General features: G+C 56.4%; 1 protein-coding gene across 4 annotated transcripts in view; it reads left to right on the top strand.

Moving 5' to 3' along the window:
- The first annotated feature begins 12,664 nt into the window (after window positions 1–12,664).
- ADORA1 (adenosine A1 receptor) overlaps window positions 12,665–20,978 on the top strand; it is a 34,368-nt gene continuing 26,054 nt past the window's right edge. Inside the window, exons 1-2 of one of the 4 annotated variants that reach the window (XM_075996939.1) lie at window positions 12,665–12,753; window positions 13,570–13,967. In XM_075996939.1, coding sequence (XP_075853054.1) covers window positions 13,627–13,967 — 341 coding nt within the window. In that variant the 5' untranslated portion in view covers window positions 12,665–12,753; window positions 13,570–13,626. Of the gene's footprint in view, window positions 12,754–13,115; window positions 13,262–13,531; window positions 13,968–20,978 lie in introns of those variants that run through there. The other 3 variants (XM_075996941.1, XM_012758701.2, XM_075996940.1) reach the window with 3 other exon arrangements.

The following is a 20,978-nucleotide window of genomic DNA, read 5'->3' as shown; positions in this document are numbered from 1 at the left end:
TAGGTTGCTACTCCCTTTTCTCTGCCTGGCAGTCTCCTGCCCATCCTTTGAGACCCAGCTCAGACATTCCTCGCTCTGTGAAGCCTTCTGGGACCCTACAGCCTCCAGAGGATTCGCTCTCATGTGAGCGTTTGCCGACTGGCTGTAACAGTTTGCTCACATATCTGTGCCTCCATCTCTCCCCATCCCACTGGGCTCTGAGTGCCTTAAGAGCTAAGTCCTAGGCTCGGTATTCCTAGCTCCTTGCTAGGCTTCCGAGAATCCTGGAGGGCCGGGGGAGGGAGGTTCAGAGACGGATCCCATCTTCTCCGCACAGCGGAAACTGCTGTCAGTCCTAAGGGTCTGGGGGAAGAGCCTGGGTCGACACCGTGGCCACGCGGCTGCTCGGCCTCAAACACAGGTTTTCCCCCAACCTCCCTCTCTGCAAATCACGTCTGCATCTCCCCTCTCATTTCGTCCCCTGTGCTCTCCTTCCCTTCCTCTCTTTTTCCTCTTTCTCTTTTATTCACTTTCCTTTCCTTCCCTCTACCCATTAGGGTTTCACTCTAACATTAATCATATATTGTGCAAGTAGCATTATAGCAATATGAATGGAAGTCAGCAGCAATAATGGTGCAGCCACCGTTCCACTGCCCAGCAAATCAGATTGGTTTCATTTGTCTGTATTCCCTTCCCATCTCTATGTGCCCACATCATTTTGCATAGTTGTAATCCTAATGTAGTTTTAATTTTGTAGTCTTACTTTTTAACTTAATATCAGAAGCATTTTCCATGCTCCTACAGAGTCTCCATAATTATCATTTTAATGGCTGCTTAATATTCCATTGAATGACTATGCCAAGTTTTGCTTAACTATTTCCTTTCCGTTGGACAGTTCTAGTGTTTCCCCCTTGCAGGAGTGCTGTGACAGTAATGAGCATGTTCTTTTACTTCTTTCTCTTTCTTGCTCCTTCCATTCACTTTCTTCCACTTCCTTTACTTTTTAAATCTCCTCCTTCCTTCTTGGCGGCAGCTCTTTCCTAGAGCAATAATTTGCCCCTAAATGGATACAGAAATCATCTCAGTGGGACCCAGGCTGTTGAAAAGAAAAATTACTAAAAATTTGTAATAAAATGCTCCTAAGGACATTTTTGCTATTTTAGTACCCTTAAAACAGTTAAATGATAAATCTTTTTTTCACAGGGGTGAGAACACAGGACCAGGTAAGACCAGGTTGGAGAAGGCTCAACCTTGTGACAGGGACCCTGTTTGTAGTGGGAGAAAGTGAGAAATAAATGTGTATTGGTAGGGAGATAGCTCAATAAACCATGATGTGTCCATGTTAGGAATATTATGTAGCATTTAAAGAGATTGTAGAGCTATTTGTACCAGCTTAGATAAGACTTTTAAAAGCCAATTTAGCTGAAGAATATGTAGTTTACAATTCATGTAAAAAATAACAACAAAATCCAAATCCACATGATGGTATTCTATATTTTCTATAGATATAATAATTTGCATAACATAAGTGTATGTATGGATATCATGTGTATATATGTATATATATTCCATTGAATGACTATGCCAAGTTTTGCTTAACTGTTTCCTTTCCATTGGACATTTCCAGTTTTTCCCATTTGCAAGAGTGCTGTGATGTGTGTGTGTATATATATATACATACACACACATATTACACAAATATTCAGAAAAATGCCTGGGCATATACACACAAACTGGCAAGCATGGTCAACTCTGTGTTTAGGAGAAAGGTTCTGGACTTGGGGGGTTGATCAAAGAGAACTTGAGCCCAAACTGCAATGGTTTCACTTTTCCATCCGGGAAAGAGTACTCACATGTTACTTGCATAATAAAGAATTAATTTAAAATTTTTGCCACTGTTGTGTCTTTCTGTTTACCATTGTCCACCAACCAGCCCCTGATTTCGGGGGTGGCCATGAATGAATGAAATGTAATAAGAGAACGCTATGAAATATGCAAATGTCCTTTCGGGAAGAGTGGGCTTTGTGCTTTTTTCACGCTGTCATGTTGGTTATTGGGACAGTGCTGCTGGGCCTGGGACAGGGGACAACAACACCAGCTCTTCCAAAGAGATGGGGATCCCCCCAAACCTGCCTCTCAGCCGGTCCTCCCCATCCGCTCCTGGCAGGTGGACGTTGGAGGTTTCGAAGGGTGCTCTCCTGCTTCGGTCCCGGACGGAGGACAACAGATGGGGCGACACGGCCCGGACACTCAGACCGAGGGGAACAGGTGGAGGCTCTGGGGTCAGAGTGTGAATGCTGACGATTCATGAGCGGTGGAGGCGGGTGGAGCGCCCAGCTCGGGGCCAGTGACAGCTGGGCAGCACGTGGGCGGCAGAGGGAGCAGGGGCCGGGGGTGGAGGATGGCTGGCCCGACCTCGGGGGAGGAGGAACTAGAGGGCGGCAGACAAGGAAGGGAAAGAGGGGGGGTTCCCCCCAACCCCGGTCTGCGGTCTGCACAGGAGTGAGGTCAGAGGTCCTAGACTGAGCTGAAAGGCTTAGGAAGCTGCAGGGTGAGTGGACATAATGAGAGAGAAGGGTGCCCCTGTCCTGCCCCTACACCCTCCTTCCCCCTCCCAGCTGTCCCCTACCTAGCCCTAAACCCGAGGCATTTGGGCCATTCAGCAGCTGTGCCAGTCCTTTGGCTGGGCGGGGGCATGGGCAGAGGAGGGAGCAGCTGCCACCCCTCCCCTTGAAGACAGAGGGTAGGAGCACAAGGAGGTGGCCAGGTTGGAGAAGTCTCAAGCATGGGACAAGGACACTCCCACTCCACTCTTTTCTGTCCAGAACTCTTACCTGCCTACTGTACTCCTCTCTGCTGCATTTGTCTTTAGTTAAGTGTTAGGAAGTTTAGTTAAGTAGGAAAGGTAACTACGAAAATAGTAATTATTATTAAACCGTGTACCAAGCACTCAGCATATGCAAGGCACAGCGCTGCTGATTTTATAGTATGTCATTGGTTCCTCCCAACAGCCCACTAGGAAAATTTAATTTCTATTTTACAGGTGAGAAATGGGCTTCCTGGTTAAGTAATGTGCACAAAGTCACCCTCTAAGAAGGGACAGAGTGAGATTTGATGCCACATTTGTTTGCCACTAGAGACCAAACTCGTCACCTTTGAGGAGGACTGAGTGAATGAACAGAGAGTTCCAAGCTCAGCCGAGAGCCAGGGTCCCTCCAGCAAGAGGTGGCTTCTGGAAACGGCAGGTGGCTCTAACTGAGCCTTCCTGGCTCCCAGGGCTGAGAGCTGCTAGATGTGGCGGGGTGGAAAGTAAAGGAAGCTGGAAAATCCTTTTCTCCGGAGATTTCTCCAGATAGGAGGGAATCTCATTTCTTTGGGCTGGTTTGGGGGATTTTGCTTGGAAACAAGAAAAGAGGGAGCGCGGTAGGAACACGGCCCTTTGGACTGGGCGTCAGGGGACCGGAGTCTGTCCATTCCCGCCGGGTGGGGTGCAGGCTGCTGGGCATTCCTAGGCGCCGGCCCCTTGGCCTTTCAGCTCTGCAGGTGGGTCCAGGTGAGTCCGGAGAGGCGCGGGAAGGTGGAGAGCCGGGGCCGTCATCTCCCTCTGCTCCGGTCCACTGAGCCAGGTGGAGCCCGTCACCTGCTCCGCTGGTGGCTCCAACCCTGAACCCGCCCGGACGCGGTGGGCCCGGGAACCCGGCGGAGTGCGGCCCGGCGCGTCCCCGCTCCTCGCCCGCGCGCGGCTTCCGGCCGGCCGGCAGGGGGACCCCGCGCCCCGCGACCGCGCCGAGCCGGGCGGCTGCGTCGGCTCCGCGGACCCTGTCGCTAGGCGACCGCTAGCCCCGCCCCCTCCGCCCCAGCCTCAGTTTCCTCCTCTGCGCAATGGCAGAATGATTAAGCGTGCTCCACCGGCAATGCTGTGAGAGTTAGCTGGGTTCTAAGCCACACAGCGCTGCTAGACCCGCGGCTGCCAGGACTCTTGCAGTGTGCTATGATGCAGCAAACGTTCCCTGAGCTCCACGCACCGCTGGCTTTTTAAGGACAGCATGGACACCCCTAGCAAGCTGCCGTTTGCTCTTCTGGTCTGGAATTTGGGACTTCGGGGCGAGCCCACAGTGGGGCAGGGAGCCCGGGCCTCGTCTCCATCCCGGCCTCTGGAGAATGCACTTAGCGCAGATGCCTTCTGCTGGCCCGGTGCTCTCTGGTGACAGGGCCCCGGGTTCAGGGAAGAGGGGAGGAGGCAGATCTGAAGGGGATTATTCTAGACACTCAGAGTTCTGCCTAGGATCAGGGAATGAGGGCCAGCACAAGGCTGGAGCTGGGGGAGCGGGGCTGAGCCAGGGTCTGTGGCCAAGCCTGCGTGACCAGTTCGGATTCCTCCGTGTCATGGGTGAATACTCAGGTTGCTACGCCTGGCTTGCGTCCCTGCCCGGAGGGGCTTCAGCCAGAGAAGTCACCATGGAAATGTGTGTGTGTGGGGGGCTCTCTGACAGGTTGGTGGGGTCCCCGGGGTACTGGGTGGGGCAAGGGAGGCAAGGGGCCATCCCATCTGAGTCGGCTTTCTACCCAGCCAAGTGACACCTGCTCTTTCCAAGAAGCCTCTGGGGTCAGTGTCAGCCCTCACACCACGCACGGTACACAGAGCACCTCATCGGGGCTTCAGAGGGATGAGGTGACTGTTCGTATTGACTACGTTGCTTTTCATTTCCTTCTGTTGCATTGCCTGGGGTGGACTGCAAACTCTGGGAGAGGCCCGTTGGAGGCGCCAGAAAGGGCCCGGCATCGGCCGCACGAGCACTCAGTGGTTTCAGTCCTTCCCTGGAGCCTCAGTGTTTTACCCTGTCAGAGGAGATCATATCGGCTTCCCAGCCAGCCAGTGGTGACCATATAGGGCCAGGCACGTGTTCTACCTTTCTTTCCGTCTGTATCTACCCAGAAAAAATGAAAACATGTTTGCACAAACACTTGCACATAAATTTTCCATAGCAGCGTTATTCACGATGGCCTGAAAGTGAAAGCAACCCAAATGCCCATCAACTGAAGAATGGGTAAACAAAATGTGGTATGTCCATAGTACGAAATGTTATTTAGCCATAAAAAGGAAGGAAGTACTGACACATACTGCAACTCAGGGGAACCTTGAAAACATCAGGCTAGGAGAAAGAAGCCAGTCACAAAGGACCATATATCATTTAATTACATTTATAAGAAATGTCCTGAATAGGCGAATCCATGGAGACAGAAAGTAGATTAGCGGTTGCCTAGGGCCGGCAGGGAGGGAGGGTTGGGAAGTAACTGCTAATCGGTGCAAAGTTTTTTTTTTGGGGGGAGAGGTGATGAAAATGTTCTAAAATTAAATTATGGTGATGTTGCACAATTCTGTAAATAACCCCAAACCATTGAATTGTACACTTTAAAAGGGTGAACTTTATCATATGTAAATTATATCTCTATAAAGCTGTCTAAAATTTTAACTTGGTGTCCTGAATTTAATCTAGCAGTTCTACTTCTGTCCTTTCTTCCTTCTTTCCTCAGTCTTGGAAAAAAGTTCTTCTCTGTTTTGGAACATGCAAAGGTACAGGGATATTTCTTTCTTGAGGGGCAAGGGTGCTGATTGATGGGTGGGGAGGAAATGGGGGCATTAGGGAGACCAGATACCAGCCTGCCTAGCTTCCAGCAGATGCCACATCATCTCCCTTGCGTCAGTTTCCCCTTCTGCCCAGTAAGGGGAGGGGAAGCAGAGGACCACTTGCCCTCACACCCTTGCAGGTGGTGATGTTTGAGGAGTCCAGGAAGGTGGGGTGTCTGTGCTGGCCGGGTTGGGGTGGGCTGGCAGGGTAGCATGAGCCCTTATGAGTCTGTCACGGGGTGGGTCTTCCAGGCAGTGGCGGGGTGGCCGGTGGATCGCCTAGAGGCACCTCTTTGGCTGCAGACAGGGCCAGAGAGGCCCAGACGTCCATGGCTGGCACCTCGAGGCCTGGGGTCAGGGGTGGGGGCTGGGCCTAGCCGCCTGAGGAAGAGGAGCTGGTGCCAGGAGCAGGCTGATTCTTTAATTGTGCAAATGGCCAGCAAAGGGCTGGGCCTGTGTCAGGTGGGGGAGTGCAGGAGCTTGCAGGGGACAGGTGGGGTTGGCACCTCCCCTCAGGACCCAGAGGGAGCAGGGGAGAGGCTTGGGGGTGGGGGAGAGCTAGATCCCTCCAAGTCTGTGAGCAGGCAGCACTCGGTGCCCAGCCGGCTGTCATTACCTGCCCAGGTCCTTGACAGGTGGGGTCTGTCCTCAGCCTCCCTTCCCTCTGATTCATCTCTCCGTGCCACTGCCTCCCTCCCTCAGGTGTGAGCATGCTCAGATCTCGCTGTCTAAAACCAACCTCTTTATGACCCCCTCTCCTGCAGCTAACCATCCAGCCATCTTTTGTTCTCCTCCCTGCCACGCTCTTGCAAAGACTAGTCTGCACCCACGGCCTCCACGCTCCTTCCTGCTCCCCGTTAACACGAGAGAGGTGCTCCCACCCTGCGGGTTCTCTGAGGTCTTCACTCCCTTCTTGTCACCAAATCCAGCCACTTTCCCCTCAGACTGTTCACGGCTGCCCTTTGGCCCTGAGCCACTCAGCAGCCCTTCTTCTTGAGTCACCTCCGAGCCTGCCCCTCCCCGCCGCTGCTCCCCCTCCCGCTTACCGTGGGCACAGCCCAGCTTCTCCCCAACTTCTCCTCTGCACCCTGTCCCTGAGCGATCTCACCCCTCCCAGGGCCTGGACGGCCACCTCCATTGAGCCCAATCACTCACCTCTGATCACTCATTGGCTATTTCCAAGCCAGCCGCCCCTCCCGTGGGCACATCCCGCCCACCCTGTCTAGGAGTGGACTTCGTGTCCTGCCCCTGTCCCCCACCCCCAGCCAGCTCCCCCTTCATCACATCCCCCTTCTAGTCATCAGCGTTCCCCAGAGCCCAGCTTGAAACCCAAGAGTCTCTTAGCGTCTCAGGTGGCCCCCGGCTGCTGCCCTTGGCTGCCCAGTGAGCTCAGGAGTCCTCCTATGGGACATCTCTCTCCTCCATCCATCTCCTCTGCTCCCATGGCTTCCTCTTAGGTTCAACCTTCTATCGTCTCTGACCGAGACTGCTGCTGCTCTGACAGGTCCCCTGCTCTCACGCTGTCCTCCCGCCCCCTCTGCACGGCGTCACGGATGTCGTCCCAAAGCATCTTGCAGATGCTTCAGAAAATCCTCAAAAATCCTCAAAGGCTTCTCATTACTGTAGAGTGGACTCTGATATTTGTTAGTGATTTACAACCCAAGAAGCACTTTCCAATGAGTGAAAGAGGTAATGGCATTCCTCTCGTGTGGGTAAGGGAACTGAGCTCGGGGAGATGTGGTGGGTGCTAAAAGGTGACGCCGGACCGGACTGAGGCCTGTGGCTTGACTTGGGTGCACTGCCCGCTGCAGTCCTCTCAAGCCCCCTGGGGGGCCTCCAGCAACGTGGCCCCTAGCTGCCACCCTGCTGCCCAGCCGGGCCCTAAGTCTTGCCTGGAACATGCTGAGCAGTTTCCCACGTCCTTGCTCAGGCTGTGTGTTCTTTCATCTGCCCACAGTGTCCTCCCCCATGCCACCCGCCCTTCTCCGCGGGAACAGAGCATCCTACGCCTCCTCCAAGGACCAGGCTATGTGTTGCTTCCTCCAGAAACCGTCCCAGCCCGGGCCGGGCGGTGCGCCCTTCCCCCTAGTCTAGGACGCCTGGAACACACCACCTCGGGCTCTAGCTGGCTCTGAGCCGGGCTTGACCCCAGCCGTGCCTCCAGCCCCCAGGTCTGGAGCTCTTAGAGGGCACCGTCAGAGCAGGGCTTCAATAAATACCAAAGACAGGAACGAACAGACGGGGCTGCTCCATTCTCCTCCTCCGGGAAGCCCTCTCAGACCACATGGCTCGGCAATTCCAGTCGCCACGCAGGCCTCCCACGCTCCGTCATGAGACACACACGTCACAGCGAGGTCAGGCCTGGGACGACCCGGGTTCCAGTCTCGGCTCTGCCACGTGGCTTCTCCATCCGAGATCAGGAGCTGTTACAATAGCACCTGCTTTGCTACCGCCCAGGTGAGCGGCAAGTGGATGCCGGCGGGGCTTTGTTCCCGAGCACTAAACTGCTGTGCCACACGAGAGGGCCTTTATTGTTACGTAGACACCTGTCTGCCCGGAGCCGGTCCCCACGAGTGCCTGTGCAGCCTCCGTCCTGCCCCGCGAGACGGGGAGGGGGCGAAAGCCCAGCGCCCTGGCCTTACCAATTCTGAGTTTGAAGGCTGGTGCCGGAGGGATTCCCGGAGGGCCAGGCAGGACCAGGGCTCAGAGCCTCGCTCGTTTCTGGGACCCTTCTCAGGCACCAGGCATTCCCGGGTGCGTTTGGACAAGTTTCTTCCCTCTCTGGGTCTCAGTTTCCTTACCTGGAGGAGTTGGGTTGAAGCTCAGATGTTCACTCTTTTTTAAAAGCCACAGAGCTAATAAAATCTTACGTTCAGAGAAAGTCTTACGCCAGCACTTCATATATGAAATAAATATATAAACTCAGGGTTTGCTCCCTGAGCCCCAAGGCCTGACCCTCCTTCCCAGACTCAGAAGCCCTGAGGTTCAAGTGCAGATCCCTAAGGGGTCCTCAGTGTGCGAGACCCCAGGTTAGAGGCTACCGGCTGTCCTTCCAGCTCTGGCATGAGGTCTCGGCTGTCCCTGCTGGAGTTCAATTAGAAGGGACACATGCTGGCGGGGGCAGGAGAGGCTGCGGTTAGACGTGGGAGGCATGTCCTGGTCTCCACGGGGGCCTGGGCGTGTATTGGGGTCGTTTCGCCTCTGTCCCTACCCAACTGTGAACTCTTTCTGGAGATGGCAGGGGAGACTACGGCTGCCTTACGTCTCTGTCCCCAGTGCCCAGCCCACTGTCTGGTGCACAAAAGGGGCTCCGTAAATGTTTGCGGGATGGCATAAATAAATGAATAATGAATGATGATGAGGCTGAGCAAGGATGGAAAGCAACAACCTTGCTTCAGGATTTAGGAGCAGCTAGCTCTGTGCTGTCTGGAGGAGCGTGGGCGAGACGGCCTTGACCTCTCTAGGGCCTCCCACTCTCCTCACGGACCCACAGGGACTCGCAGCCTGTGCTCTTCCTACAGGGCCGGCCTAGAAAAGGAGCCAGAAGGAGGCAGAGAGACCTAGATTGCAAATCTGAGGAGGAGGAGAAGGGTGGCAGAAAAGGAGAGGGAGGGAACTTCTAAGAAGTCACTGCAGGCCAGACAGGGCAGGTGACGGGCCCCTTCGGGGAAGGGCCAGGGGCTTCCCTGCCACCCAGAAATCTTTTGGTCCCAACTGCCTGCTCTCACCCCACAATTCTCCTCTGTGTATACCCGCTGCCCAGAGTAATGCTGAAAAAATGAGACAGGGTCCAAAATATCCCCCTGCCCGCAGGAAAGGGTCAGAGGAACATTCTAATACTTTATCCACTGCCCCCACCCCCAAGCCTTGACACCCCCAGCCCTTGCCTTCCTTGCTGGGCTTGCGAGGCAGGGCCAAGGTTGATGACTTCGGCCTCCCTGGGCAGCCCTTCCTGACCTGGGGAGTCTGGTGCAATTCGGAGAGTTCCAGGAAGGAGCAGGCACAGGGCTGCCCTGCGGGGTCACCCCCAGGCATGCTTCCGCTTCAGCCCTCCCTCTTCCCCATTCACCCCTGCCCACAGGGGAGAGGCCACAGGGTGAGGGGCTAGTGGAGAAACCCAGGACAGGGGCTTTGAAAGGACGGAACTAGGACCAAGAGGTAAGGGGGGATTGGGAGTGAGGACCAGGCGCTGGGGATATTTGTACCTCCTGTGGCACTATCTTGGTCCCAGAGTCACGTGCAGAATAGAAGCTTTGCACTGGGCATTGTTAAGGGGCCTAAACTTGGTACTTGTGGTACCTTTAGTGTCACTGGCTCTCCAGAGCAGATCTCATAAGTTTGCACTCTCCTTCCCTCCCCCCAATTGCCAGGCCTGGGGCTGCTTACTTGCCTTTTTTTGTAGAGGCAGGGTCTTCCTGTGTTGCCCAGCCTGGTCTTGAACTCCTGGCCTCACCCACTTGCCTAAAATATCTGTGCTAGACACTCTCTATAAGTCAGCTCCTTGCGTTCTTACGACTATCATATGAAGTGGTAGGTATTCCTATGCCCATTTTACAGACAAGGAAACCAAGGCTCAGCTTTGGAGGCTTTGGAGGGCGAAGCTCGGAGAGTCGCATGGCTGCAGTGCATGAAGGGACCCTGGTGTGGGAAGGGTCATCTAGTTAGGGGGTTCTAGACACACTGTGAATGCCAGTGAGTTTTTGGCTCAGGGTACATTCCAGACACCTTGGCTCTACCTGTTCTGCCTACATCCTCCCCCATGGTCCTCTCCCCACCATAGACCTCTGGCCTCCCCTCTCCCTCCACTTCCCTCCACCACAAAGCTCCCCTCCTCTCAGCCCTGGGATCCACACCGCAAAGGGGGAGCTGGGACTGAGAAGTTTCTGGATGGGAAGACTGAGCTCTGTGGTCTCCATGGTCTCCGTCTCAGTCTGTCTCTCCCACCTTGGAATGGACTTACCAGCTGTTGGAGCAGGAAAGGACGATAGACAACACTTAACAGATGGGTAAACTGAGGCTGGGAGAGGAACAGTGACTTGCTGAGACCACAGAGCCCCTGACGGCAGAGTCTGGCCTAGAGGGCAGCTTCCAGTGCGTCTGACAGTCAGTCAAGCGCTCTTCTCACCACACTGCACGGCGCCGACCCCTCCCCGACTCCCGCCCCTGCAGAGCGGCTCTCCGGGCTGGACCTGCCTTGGCCAGCTTTGTTCTCAGATAGACCCGTCGAATCCCTCAGGAGGCCTGGCCCGGGGACAGGCAGGGGCGGAAGGAGGGAGGACAGAAGGGAAGAAGGTTTGGGCTCATTTTGTCCAGAATTGAGGAAGAAATTATCTACAGATATTATGCAAATGCATACAGTAACATGTGATCAGCCCATGGTAAGAATTGGGGGTGACAGTGTGTTGTGTGGCTGAAGATGCTGCTGAGGGTCAGGGAGCATGACCCCAATCGCCCACCCTCTGCCCCAAGCTGGGCACGACTGGATCTTTGCAGGTGGCCCAGGCAGCTAGAAGAGCCACAGCTGGGAAGCCGAGAGAAAAAAGCCCTGAGCCGCAATGGCTTAAGCTAAGGGCAGGGCCGCAGGTCAGGGGGTGGACGCAAAGGCCTGCATGTCTGGGTGGCTCGGGGAGTGGGCGTGTTGGCAAGACAGCAGGGGAAGTGGCGTGAAAGAGGAGGAAGGAGAGTTTACACTTCCTAGTTCCTCCAGCTGGCCCCTAGGGAAGAATTGAAACGCTGTTGTCTGAGGCGCCGATTCCTTGCTCCCCACGAAGGCAGAGATGGAAGCTCTCTTTCCCCAGGTTGGGCCCCCTCTGGAAGACTGGATGGCCCTTACCTCCCTCCTCCCAGCTACGCAGTTCCGGCCCCACCCGCTCCCCGCTGTGATTCAGTGCAGGCCCCCGCAGAAGCAGTTTGCTCCCCTCCTCTGGCCAGAGCCCCTCTCTTGAGTCCAAAGTGGCCGGATCCTGGCTAGGTGGCACTGGGGTCCCCCAGTCTGACTCTCTTTGCCCTCCCGGGGCCCTTTCCCAACACCCATGATCAAGCATTCTCAGTTTGGGATCTCTGAGAGGCACCCATTCTTTCCCAGGGTCTGCCCTGGGGGTCCTTAGCCAACACCCATGGGCTACCTAACCTGAAACTGCCAGGAGGCGGCCGAGAGGGGACTCTGGGCACAGTGGGGAGAGTCGGGCCCGGGTCTCTTACTCTGGTCCCGTTAGGATTTGCCCTGTGACCTCTCAGAAGTCCCTTCCTTCCTGTCTGCTTACTTATCTGTGACACGAGGGGCTTGGACTAGACACCTTCCCGAACAGGACAGCTATGAAGAGGCAGAGGGAGGGAGGAAGAGGAGGGAGGAAGAGGTGCGCAGGGCGAAGACACTGACAGAGATCCCGGGAAGCTGGCCACTTCCCCCAGCCTCGGCACCCTCATCTGCAGAATGGAAACTGCTAATAGACTACCAGGCCGCTCTGAAAGATGGATGGGAGAGGAAGGTAATGACTCAGGCTGGAGCGAGCAAAGCGCTGCGCGGTGTGCGGAGACTGCGGAGAGGAGAGCGGTTCACGGAGCGAGCAGGGCGCGCGGGGAGGGTGCCAGGGCTGCCATCTCCCCGCGGGTCTGAGGGTGGGCATCCTGGACCCCTGCAGGGGAGGTGCTGCGTGCGTTGTGACAGGGAGGGGTCTCTGGAGGCCAGACCAGGGCTTCCGGGCATCCCGCGTGTGGAAGGGAGAGAGTGGACACGGGGAGGCGGCGCCTCTGTCCAGCCCGGAGGCCGGGTGCACACACCAGACCCTTCGACAAAGCTCACATTTTTGTAGCTTTTCTCACCCAGTATCACTTCCTTTGTTTAGAGGAGGGGATGGGGGAGGAGACGGAGGGCGAGGAGGGAGGGGCCCGCGGGTGCTGCCGCCGCCCCCGCCCCCTCCCGGTGTGCGGAGCCCGATTGTCACTCTGCTCCCGCGCCTCGCCGGGGGCGACGGAGGCGCCGCGCCCGAGTCTCCAGTCTCATTCCCCTGGACCGGACCTGACAGGCGGGCCGTGGGTTCTGCAGGATCCCCAGAGCCAGCGGCTGCTGAAGGCGTCGAGGTGTGGGGGCACTGGGACAGAACAGCTCAGGTGGCTGGGAGCGCTGCCAGCTTTGGTGACCTTGGGTAAGTCTGAGCCTCCGTTTGCCTTTGGGGCTCCCAGATGGGGTGCAGGAGAGAAGCGACTGTAATGTCCCCGTGGGGCAGGCGACCGGCAAGGGTCCCTGACAGAGCTGGAGCGGGACCAGGGGACGGCTCGGAGCCGGGCACCCGCGACATCTCCAGCGGGTGGGCGCGGGGCAGGTGTGCGCGCACGCTGGGGAATGGGGAGCCCGCGCCCTGGCCTGATCCTGAGCTCAGTCCCCGAGACCCACCTCTGCCGCGCCAGTCCCAGGTGGAACCCGGGCGCTACCTCTTTAAAAGCAGCCGGGGCGAGCCTCCGCCGCACCATGTGATTGCTTGAAAGGCCGGGCCGGCGCGCTGCGGCGGGAGCCTGGGGGACTATGAGCTGCCGCGCGGTGCCCAGAGCCCAGCCCAGCCCCGCGACGCGGCCCGGAGCTCCCGGCGGAGGCACCAGGTCCCGGGAAGTTTGGGCACTGGCTGTAGGACCCCCTGCGGGCCAGCGGGCGGGTTGGTGAGCTGCCTGCGTCCTGTTCTCAGGGCAGGGTGGGCAGAGGTGGGCACGGAGCCCCCTGGGCTGTGTGTGCCTGCTGGGAGCTGCCTCGCACCTGATAACAGAGCTGCAAGGCTGCTGCTATTTTCAGTTGCTGAATGGAACCTCTGGGGTGATAAGGGCAGGGACAGAGATTAGGCAGGGAAAGGGCTGGGGACCCCTGCCAGCCTGGGCAGGCGCTGGGTGTGCCAAGTGGGCCACATCTCCACAGGGCGGCGGGATTCCCGCCTCCCACGCAGGCCTCCCCATCCCCGTCTTCCTGACCACAGGTGCCTGCCGGGTGCCCCTCGGCGCCTGCCTGCTGATGTGCCCAGCCCCGGCCCGCCATGCCGCCCTCCATCTCGGCCTTCCAGGCCGCCTACATCAGCATCGAGGTGCTCATCGCCTTGGTCTCCGTGCCCGGGAACGTGCTGGTGATCTGGGCGGTGAAGGTGAACCAGGCACTGCGGGATGCCACCTTCTGCTTCATCGTGTCGCTGGCGGTGGCTGACGTGGCAGTGGGCGCCCTGGTCATCCCACTTGCCATCCTCATCAACATTGGGCCGCAGACCTACTTCCACACCTGCCTCATGGTTGCCTGCCCAGTCCTCATCCTCACCCAGAGCTCCATCCTGGCCCTGCTGGCCATTGCTGTGGACCGCTACCTCCGTGTCAAGATCCCCCTCCGGTGAGTCCACAGCAGCCGAAGGTACTCGCGGCACCCCAGCGGGCTGGCTCGAGGGCCATTTAGAAAGGATAGAAGTAGAGCATAAGACCCCAGGTAAGCCAGGGCTTCCCTGGGTCATCGTGCCCCAGTCCTCACTCTGCCTTCCTGTCCTCTGCTCTCAGTGGCAGGGAAGCAGGAGGGGGCTGGGTGGCTGGGGGAGCACGAACCTGGCAGTGCCCAGGACCCCAGAGCTGAAGCTGCTGCAGACAGGGAAGCCCAGGCTGCTCGTCGGGCCTGCTGTAGAGGAGGGAAGTTTAGAGAGGCCACCGGGATGGGGTCACAGTGAGCTCTGGGTGGGAACGAGCTGAGCTCCACCAGTCCCAGGGAAGAGGAAGGGTCAGAGCAGAGAGCTAGGGCCAGGGTGAGGACGTACTGAGGGTGGCACACCAGGGCCGCGAGTGCTGGTTCTCCAGCCCCACGCAGCTTCCTGAAGGCGCTCTTTAGCTCTCTTGTTCTCCAGGTATCTCTGTGCCAGCCAGCTGCAGCCTCTGGGCTTGTCCTGCTGAACCCAGTGGTCTGATTACCTCTGCCCAACTCCCACTTAGGGGATCTCTGTTGCAGGCAGGAGGAGGGAAAAACGCTGGCGCCTGCTCTTAATGTTCCCGTTCTGTTGCAAAACTGTGTGTGTCTGTGCAGTAGAGGTGCTTGTGCCGTCTCCAGGCAGCACTGGGGCGGGGGGTGGCCTGCTGGTGCAGTCCTCGGCGTGGGTGTCCAGTCCATGCTGGGGCTCCCTGCCCGGACCTGCCAGACCATAATATCATCGCCAGGCAGTGCCTGGGCCACCAAGTGCCAATGAGTGCCTGGGCATACTGCCAGGGACTGGCCCTGCTGGGCCACTTTTGTGAGCTGTGCTTGCCCCTCTTTAAATTCTCGTCACCAGTAGAGTCCTTTCCTACTGGGGAACTCTGGGTCATCTCCGGCACCTGCCGTCCCCAGCGTAGCTTCCTTGCCTGGGACGTAGGGCCTCTGGCTTCGCTTGGCCCCTTGCCCGGGCAGGCCTAGGCACCCACATTTCTCCCTTTGTGTTTCATTTGTGCATATTTAACTTTCCAAAGTATTATTATTATTATTTTTTGATGCACAATTTTTTCCTGTTGTTATCGTGTGCCTGGAAGGGAGGTAGAGCAGGAGCCGTGGGAGGGAGAAACAGATTCAGAGGGTCTCCCGCAGCTGGCTGGGGGCAAAGCCTGGGTCCAATGGTCTGCCTTCCTTCCGAACTCCCCCATTCCCAGCACCCCGTCCCCCTCCCTCACAGCCTGCAGGCTTCCCGGTGAACGGGGCCGGGAAGGGGATGCAGCCGGAAGCCCCGCAAGCTCAGCCACTGCGGGGCCTGTGTGCCGCCTGTAGCCCGGGTTGTTGCTGGGCCATGCAGACAACGCTGCCCTCCACCCAGGTGAAGGGCTGGGCCTCCGAGCAGGACCACGACAGCCAAGCTTGGCCACATCTGGGAACTCGCACAGATGTTCCGTGGAGGAGGCTGCTCCGGTTCTGTCTGCTGACTGGGTGCCAAGGCGAACCAAAGGCCCCTTCCAGCTGTGACGGAGGTCATGGCCACAGAATGTGCCCTGCTTGCCCTGGGGGGGCCGGGGCTGGGGCTGTGGGAACTGCAGGCTCATTCCTTTAGGCAGCAGCTGCCGTAGCCTCGGAGCGGGGGTCTTGAGGAGCGAGGCCAGGGCCTGCGCAGGGGCTCCCGCAGGCCTGGGTTCAAGTCCTTGCTTTGAACTTCTAGCTGTGCAGCCTGGGGGAAGCCACTTATTTAACCTCTTTGAGCTTTAATTTCCTCACCTATAAAAGAGGACTTTAATAGTAGTATCTACTTCCTATTTATTAGAAGAACATAAGGAACTTACACAGAGAGCTTAGTATTATTATGCCTAACATATTATATGCAAGCCGCAAGTGGTAGGTCTCTGTTTGTAGTTTTATTATCCAAGTAAGCCTGGGTGGGGCAGCCCTCCCCCCCACGCTGGTGCTTTTATATGGCAACACACACACACACACACACACACACACACACACACACACACACACTTCCAAGGAGGTGTCAAAGCACTGTTGTTACATCTACATGTGTTTCTTCTCCTCTGGTGGACTGTCAGCGCCCCAGGGGCAGTGACCCGGGCAGTGACCACGTCTTGTCTGTTTCTGCAAATTCTCCAGAATGCCCGGCGCGGTGTGTGTCTGGCACATTGCAGATCCGCAGTGAACGCTGATTGCTTTGGCCAAGTTTCCAGAGCACACACGGTGGAGCCTCAGGCAGGCCTCCCAGATGACTAACCTCTAACCTCCTTGCTGCAGTCCAGATCTGCCCTCCTTCCACCCCAGGGTGCTGGCCAGAGCTGCCCCACCTGCTCAGCACGGCTCCTTTCCGGGCCACCAGCGGCAGCGCCTGGGAGTGGAGCCCAGGAGAGGAGCCTTCCTCCTGAGTTAGGGAAGGGCTGCGGGGCCTGGGTCCTCAAGCAGGGACCCTGGCCTGGGTACTGGGCCCCTCTGGGCCCTGCCTGTCCCCGCCGGGGGCCCCTGAAGGAGGAACAGCACGCTCTGCTCCCCTCCGGGCAGCTGGACTCAGCAGGCTGCTGGGTCTGTCCGAGGTCTCAGCCAGAGGCCCCCAGGGGCACTCGCTGCCCCGACGCACCAGTCAAAGGCAGACGCGGCCCTGGGTACCGGGGAGTCGTGCTGCCCGGGCATCGGGCATCGGCGAGGCGTGTCCGGGGCATCTGGATACAGGAGTCAGCCGGCCCCTCGCTGAGCGAGGCATGGTTCGGTCGCTCAGGCACAAATTTTATGTCTTTCCACTTGGCAGAGAGCCAAGAGAGAAAAGAGAGTCACATCATATAGTGTGATCCAGTTACAAATTTTTTTTCAAAAAGCTCAAATTGTTGATTCATCAATAACCTGTGGTCGTTTACATGTAGTTTGCATGTTATTTGCATAGCGCCTCTGCATGCTTGGTAATCGACACCTATTCCCCTCAGCTCCTGGTTCTAGGGAATCTCCACCACCCCCTCCTCGCCCAAGGCTTTCTCGGGGGCACTCTGCGGTAATTTGGTGCCTGTTCCAGGGGGCTGGTCGCAGGAAGGAGGGCTGATGGGGGGCTCCCGGACCAAAGCCCTCTGTGGGAAGGAGACCCCACAAGGGGCTGTCTGTGGCCAGATGGGTTGGAGTGGAGCGAAGGGGCCGTGTGTGTTTTCAAGTCGGGCAGAGCTGAGTTTGACCCTTGCTCTGTTGCTAAATAGCTCTGCAGCCTTAGACAAGTTTTTCAACCTCTCTGAGCCTTTGCTCCCTGCCATCTGTTAAATGAAGGCATTGGATTTGAGGTCTCTGAGGTTCCTGTTGGCGCTAACTCCCTGTGGCTCTTCCTTCTCCTGACTCCTGCCAGGGCTGTGTCGGGATCCTGGGCAGCTCTTGCTGTGTTGTGTTTTTTAGCTCCTGGCCAGTGTGTGCTATGCACAATGCTACGTTTTACACACACACACACACACACACACACACACACACAGACACCTTATTTCATGTTCATAGCCTCTCCTCTAGCAGAGATTATTGTTCTCCCCATTCTAGAGACAGTTCTTTAGATAAACTTTGGTCTGAGGCTTAGGGAGGTTCAGTAAGTTGCCCAGGCAGCTTGTCTAGAGCAAAGGCAGGATTTGAATCCAGGCCTAACAGATGCCTTCAACCAGTAAGCCCATGTGCTTCTTGCGTCAGCCCCAGACTCTGTAGGATTTGTGGAGGAGTTTCCTCAAAGCTGTCAGTGGGGTGACTTTTCTCCTCTGATCTTTCCAATGGCCTCTGCCCTCTGCTCAGCCCACACACGCCATCTCGCCCTCCCTCCCCACCTTCACTCCAGTGGGCAGCTGAGCCCCTGGCAGCCCTGCCTCTGTCCACAGCTGGAAGGCTGCCCAGCTGGGCTGCTGACCCAGGGGAGCGAGGCAGGGAGGGCGAGAGGGCTGGGTGGCCTGGCATGCTAGGCCTGAGCTCGGGCAGCAAGGAAAATCTGGGAGACTAGGGCGTGTTCGCTTTGGGGCATCCATTTAGCCCTCACACTCCGGCTAGCCTGGGCCATTCGTGACAACTAATGTGCTCCGTGTGCTGCCACGCCCCAGCAGGTGACCCCTGGGCCCCAGAACAGTTGCTCTCAGGCCATGCCATCTGCTTTCGGGACAGGTAGGCCATCTCCAGACCCTCTGTCTAAGGATGGGTGAGTCACAGGCCTGGAGCATCTGGGAGGGAAGAGGCATCGAAGGAAGCCCCGAAGCCCAGCCTCTCACAATCTCGGACTGATGGGGAAACCGAGGCACAGGGAGCTGAGCCAGCCGGGGTTCTTTCCTCCTCCCAGTCTTGCTCCCCTGCCTTGGCTAGGGCAGAGGAGCTCTAGGCAATCACCTGCTCCTCCAGGAACACAAAGGAAAAACGCAGCCTCCGCGAGTTAAGTCTGCAAGTCAAGGGCAGGCCCAGGGGAGTGTGATGCAGTGAAATGGCTGTGCGATGGAGAAGCTAATCTCTGTGGAGGGGGCAGCCTTCCGGTGGGTCGGTGGGTTGTGCTAAGGGCTGTGCTGCACCAGGGGGACAGGGACTTTAGTCGAAGAGGAATCTGGATTCGTTTCGAGTGGGAAATCGTCCCCGGCCGGCTGGCATCGGGATGACCTCCCGGAAATGACCGAGTGCTTGTGGAGCAGCCTGCTGGGCTGTCAGCCTGGGAGCAGGGACGCCAGGTGCCTCTGGGAGAAGCCTGCTGCCCAGCAGTCCCGGGTGCGGCTGTAGGGCTGCACTCGGACATTCAATCTTTCTTTTTCTTTCTTTCTTTCTTTCTTTCTTTCTTTCTTTCTTTCTTTCTTTCTTTCTTTCTTTCTTTCTTTCTTTCTTTCTTTCTTTCTTTCTTCCTTCCTTCCTTCCTTCCTTCCTTCCTTCCTTCCTTCCTTCCTTCCTTCCTTCCTTCCTTTCTTTCTTTCTTTCTTTCTCTCTCTCTCTCTTTCTCTCTTTCTCTCTCTCTCTCTTTCTCTTTCTCTCTCCTCCTCCTCCTCCTCTCCTCTCCTTTCCTCTCCTCTCCTTTCTTTTGTTGAGACAGAGTCTCACTCTGTCTCCTGGGCTGGAGTGCCGTGGCGTCAGCCTAGCTCACAGCAACCTCAGACTCCTGGGCTCAAGCGATCCTCCTGCCTCAGCCTCCCGAGTAGCTGGGACTACAGGCGTGCGCCACCATGCCTGGCTAATTTTTTCTATATATTTTTAGTTAGCCAATTAATTTCTTTCTATTTTTGGTAGAGACGGGGTCTCACTCTTGCTCAGGCTGGTTTCGAACTCCTGACCTCGAGTGATCCGCCCGAATCAGCCTCCCAGAGTGCTAGGGTTACAGGCGTGAGCCACCGCGCCTGGTCTCGATATTTATTTCTGAGCATAAAGCAATCCATGTTGATTGTGAGAAACATAAGAAAGAATAAAGATGATCAAATCACCAGTAATTCTACCACCTACAGAGAGAACTCCAGCTAACATTTTGGTGTTCCAGAAAATTTTTCCACTCATGCACACACATATATAGATATATTATTTTTACATATTGAGAACATCTATATATAATGGTTTTATATCCCATTTTATTCACTTAGCGTTATAGTGTGAGCATTTCCCTGCGTCAACTAAAATGATTTTGTAAGGGCTTTGATGACGGTATGAAGTCGTGTTGTATCATGACTCATCTTTTAGGTCTCAGCTAAAACAGCCCCTCCCCAGGGAGGCCTTCCCGGAGCCCCCAGGGTATTTGCCTCTGTGAGGGACTCAGGTTGGATCTGCTTCTCCTTCCACCTCCGTCACTTGTGGCCTGGGTGGTTTCCTGTGAGACGTCCCTCTCTCTGGGCTTGGTAAGCACCCAAAAGCCAGGGCCACGTCTGCTTACAACCCTGCACAGCCCCACGCCTGGCACAGGGTAGACGAGCCGCAAACATTTTTGAGTAAATGAATATTTAGGCTGGGCGTGGTGGCTCACGCCTATAACCTTAACACTCTGGGAGGCCGAGGCGGGAGGATCGCTCAAGGTCAGGAGACCAGCCTGAGCAAGAGCAAGATGCTGTCTCTACTATAAATAGAAATTAATTGGCCAACTAATATATACAGAAAAAATTAGCTGGGCATGGTGGCGCATGCCTGTAGTCCCAGCTACTTGGGAGGCTGAGGCAGGAGGATCGCTTGAGCCCAGGAGTTTGAGGTTGCTGTGAACTAGGCTGACGCCACGGCACTCTAGCCCGGGCAACAGAAGTGAGACTCTGTCTCAAAAAAAATTTTTTTTTAGATATCATTTAATTATTTATTCTTATATTGTTGCCTATTTAGATTGTTACTGATATTTTATTATTACAAAAGGCGCTTTAGTGATTCGCATTGTGGGGTCAGAGCCGAGTCTAGAACCCTGGGTCGTGCTCCTGGTAAACAGCACAGTCCCTACCAGTAAGGATTTTCTTGTGAGGTTAAATGTATTTCCCAACTCCCTTTACTCGAACTTGCCCCTTCCCCTGCCCAGTTTCACCTGCACTGCAGATCTCCAGGGGGCGTTTGGCCATCTGCCCTTCTAGGCTAGGCAGGGTGGGGCTGTATGGCCCCGGGTCTCATTCTTATTGCCTGGTCTCGGCTCCCTGTTCCTTTGCCTCTTGGTGAGGAGAGCGGTCTCCAGGGTACAGGGCTGGGAGTGTGAGTCTTCTTGCTTGGCCTCATTGGGCAGGTGGGCTCAGGTGCACAGGGCAGGGAGGGAGGAGCTGAGAGGCACAGGGCTCTAGAACTCATTGGGCTGTAGAACTCACTCCTTGAACCCCAGCTTCCCAATCACACCCCAAGGAGGCCACCATATACTACAATACAAAGAAAAGGCTGGTCGGTAGTGGTGGGATGGGAAGGGGAAGGGGAAGGGGAGGCAGGTGGGTGGGCCTTGGCATCCATGTTCCCTTGGAAATACTGGCTTGAAGGTGGGCAGGGACATGGGGGCAG

This window comes from Microcebus murinus, chromosome 23 (genome assembly GCF_040939455.1).
Source record: "Microcebus murinus isolate Inina chromosome 23, M.murinus_Inina_mat1.0, whole genome shotgun sequence".
Classification (NCBI taxonomy): Eukaryota; Metazoa; Chordata; class Mammalia; order Primates; family Cheirogaleidae; genus Microcebus; species Microcebus murinus.
Note: the sequence above shows the minus strand (reverse complement) of the source record. Positions and strands in the feature narration are given on the sequence as shown.